At 43.5% G+C, this 3,574-nt stretch overlaps 1 protein-coding gene across 1 annotated transcript in view; it reads right to left on the bottom strand.

Annotated features, from left to right (window-relative positions):
* ggt5b (gamma-glutamyltransferase 5b) overlaps nucleotides 1-1,713 on the bottom strand; it is a 32,607-nt gene extending 30,894 nt beyond the window's left edge. The window contains exon 1 of the mRNA XM_076283839.1: nucleotides 1,479-1,713. Within this exon, the coding sequence (XP_076139954.1) occupies nucleotides 1,479-1,708 (230 nt within the window). The 5' untranslated portion in view covers nucleotides 1,709-1,713. The remainder of the gene's footprint in view (nucleotides 1-1,478) is intronic.
* Nucleotides 1,714-3,574: the final 1,861 nt, after the last annotated feature.

The raw sequence follows: 3,574 nt of genomic DNA, 5'->3' as shown, positions 1-3,574 counted from the left end.
TATGCATATGAATGATTTTATTTGGTTTCTGGACGGTTAAATAACTTAGGCTACATTAAGTTTTGTTTCTGCGCAGTGCGAGTATATAAGCAAGCAATCTATGCTTGCAGTTTCAGCAGAGGGTTGAAGAGGCGCATTGAGTGTTCCCATAATTCCATGCGAGTTGATGTTAATGCAGTAATATTAGATTACCCTGGCCTGCAGGCTGTTAATAAAATTATTTTTTAATGTTTTCACATGTAATGGATATGTAGTCGTGTGTTTTTTATTTGAAATTGTAATCTGTAACTACTAAACTACTTCGGTGCCTCAGGCCCTTTGCATAAACAATTGAAGTCACCCTTAATGTGTATTACATGTATCAGAGCTAATTCATCCTGGGCCAAAGTTCTTGGATATGGGGCCCGCGTAGCGCTCTCGCACCTGGGCCCACCATTGGGTTGTTACGCCACTGTAGAGAGGACAAGATATGTAGTGCAGTGTAGATAGTATCCATGAGCAGAACCCTCCAGTCATTTTCTGTCCTTTTTTTCTTGTATTACTAAGAGGTAGACACTGTGAACGGATTTGCCTGAGGCTCTGTGCTTACTTACATTTATAGCAGGGTCTTGAACAGTTGGTCTGCCCTACAGAGTCAGGACCGCGGGCCAGTGTTTTAAAATGGAAAGTTTTATGAGCCTCTTTGACTCTTCTGCAGGAAACGCTGAACACATAGGCCTACGAGGGGCGACTCGGGTGTCTCGGGACTCGGCTACAATTGTGCGTTTGTGATACACCTTGAAACGAGGAAATGCATCGGTATTTTTACTTGGCAAAGATTGCAGGATATAAAAACAAAGAACACTAATTTATTGGTCTCCTGAGAGCATGGGTGACATGTGACCGTACCATATCTACCATTTTTATGCAATGACACTTTGTTTGAGATAGATAGATAGATAGATAGATAGATACATAGATACATAGATACGTTATTGATCCCTAGGGGAAAATTCAAGGGGGAAATTGGTGTGTCCTGCGGACTTTTCAGGAGCTCCCACGTTATTTTGGGATTCCATTCCCAACTCCTGGAGTCTTTTCTCTGTGTTTGGTGGTCTAAATAATCAGTGATGCATAGTCTGATGTGTACTGTTCATCTGTACTGACTACGTCCCATCGCGAAAACCGTCGGCTACGTCAAACTTACTTGCTCACATGATTAATCACTCGTACATTCTACAGTAAAATATATTTTAATTAATCAACTTCATGGATATGAACGCATTCAAATACTGATTGGAGCAATATTTACAGGTAAGGTACAGCTGAAACAGTGGGAGGCATTAAGTAATTCACCATGATTGATATAAAAATATTTTGTATGTTTTTGTTGTGGTTTGGAAAACGAACGCATTCAGGCATACTAGTTATTTCCTCGTATGTGATTATCGCTCCCTTTTATTCTTTAGAAACCACAGAAAGCAAGTAGCTCACTTTACCTGCCGATATCGGAGCACAGCTTGGAGTCCGCAGCCACTGCTCCTCTCGTGAAGGTACCATCGGAGCAAGATGGTCCGGGGGGAAGAAAAAATAAGCAGCAAACAGTAATGATACCCGCGACGCACAACAAACCACAGCAGATCAGACAGCGTTGACGCGACTTTGATTTGGCCATTCTGTTGTAGCGATTGCTGCAGCTGGGCTCGTCGGTGTGCCATGTGAACCCCATGCCTGCGAGAGTGTAGGTTTGTGGCGGGGGAGGGAGTGGGAGGGCCCTCCTTACTCTTCATCATTTCAAGTAAGTGAAACTAAGTAACTCAGAATTCCCCGCAACCGCGTAAAAACGAGACATTTTTGAGGGATTAGTACTTAAAGCTTTTATTTTATGGGAAGAGAGAAGATGACTGGTTATAAAGATGCAACAATTTGCGGACCTTCTTTTATAGTTCACACATGGTTTTCTGCTGACCAAGTGTCACACATCGGAGGCCAGTCCTTATGTCCCTAAATCGTGTCAAACTGAAATCCCAGAACGCACCTGGCTGTCGAATGTGGCTATACTTGGCACGCGACGCGTCTACAAGGAACTTTAAAGCTTGCCACACCAACACAGGGTTATCTCAGTTCACTGCGGGCTTTACACTGTATTAACTTACTTTCAACGAAAAAAATATCAGCTGGTGAAAAGATCGTGGGGTTAAGGTGCTATCAGCATGCCTTTATAAGGATGCTTCCCCCTATCCTCCGTCTCTATGATGATGCTTTCCATCATGATTGAGTTGGCCATGATTTGTCACACACACACACACACTCACACACACACACAACTAAAGCACTACATGAGGTCAGTTGGTCAGGCAGAGGGGAGGAGAGATAAAGACGTTTGCAAATTCAGCTCTTCCATAGAAGGTTAAGCTAAGGGCTGGGGATGGGGATGGGGGGGGGGGGGCAAACATCCATGCACAGGGTTCCGCGTACAGTCAATGACCCACCCCACCCCAAGTCCCACCCCCACTGCCTTTGTATAATTCACACCAAGTCTATGTCCTGAGACAAGACAGCTGGACTGTGGGCTTTGATCACCCTCCACTTTAAGAAAAACAACTGTTGAGTTTGCAAAAATGTTGTAGGATTGCAGTGTTGTTTAGTGTTGTAACACTATCCGTGTTGTTTAGTGTTGTAATACTATCAGTGTTGTTTAGTGTTGTTATACTATCAGTGTTGTCCTGGCAAAGCAGATAAAACAGCACACAATGGAACACAAGTTATATTTTTCTCTTCTCCTCTCCTCTCTTCTCTTCTCTTTTCTTCTTCTCCTCTCTTCTCCTTTTTCTTCTTCTCCTCTTCTCTTCTCCTCTCCCTCCCTCGTTTCTTTTCTCTTCTCCTCTCTTCTTTTCTCCTCCTCTCACTCCCTCATTTTTTTCTCTTCTCTCTCTTCTCTTCTCCTCCTCTCTTCTCTTCTCCTCTCTTCTCTATCTTATCTTTTTTTGACAGTTCCTCTCCCTGGGCCAATACACTCTCGTGAGATATACACAGGGTAGTTTAAGTAGAAGTGTATTTCACCTTGATGACAGTTCCTCTCCCTGTGGGCCAATATTACTCCCCTTTGCTCTGCACTTACAGTCAACCAGAGCCAAATACACATAACCACAGTGCCTTCCTCTGATATATCACCCAAATACACAGAATCACAGTAAGTGCCTTCCTCTGATATATCACCCAAATGCACAGAATCACAGTATGGGCCTTCCTCTGATCTTCCTCTGATCCTATCACCAGCAGCAGTGGCACAGCAGTCAAACACACTGTGTGTGTGTGTGCGACCTCTCGTCTGTGTCCTGTTTACAATAATAATGGAACAATCCCAGCTCCTTTTTCCTTCCAAATGAACAAATTCACCCGGTGTTGTAGAGCTACAACAAAAACATTTAATCATCATATTATCTTGTCCAAACCATTGTATTCATTAGAAAGCAGGAACATATGAAGGCATGACAGGGTTTTGTGTGTGTGTGTGTGTGTGTGTGTGTGTGTGTGTGTGTGTGTGTGTGTGTGTGTGCGTGTGAGTGAGTGAGTGTGTGTGTGCGTGTGTGTG

This window comes from Alosa pseudoharengus, unplaced genomic scaffold, assembly GCF_046254945.1.
Source record: "Alosa pseudoharengus isolate Yale_2024_CS ecotype anadromous, Long Island Sound unplaced genomic scaffold, YU_APseudo_1.1 YU_APseudo_1.1_scf_14, whole genome shotgun sequence".
NCBI lineage: Eukaryota > Metazoa > Chordata > Actinopteri > Clupeiformes > Clupeidae > Alosa > Alosa pseudoharengus.
This window is presented reverse-complemented; position numbering and strand designations above follow the sequence as displayed.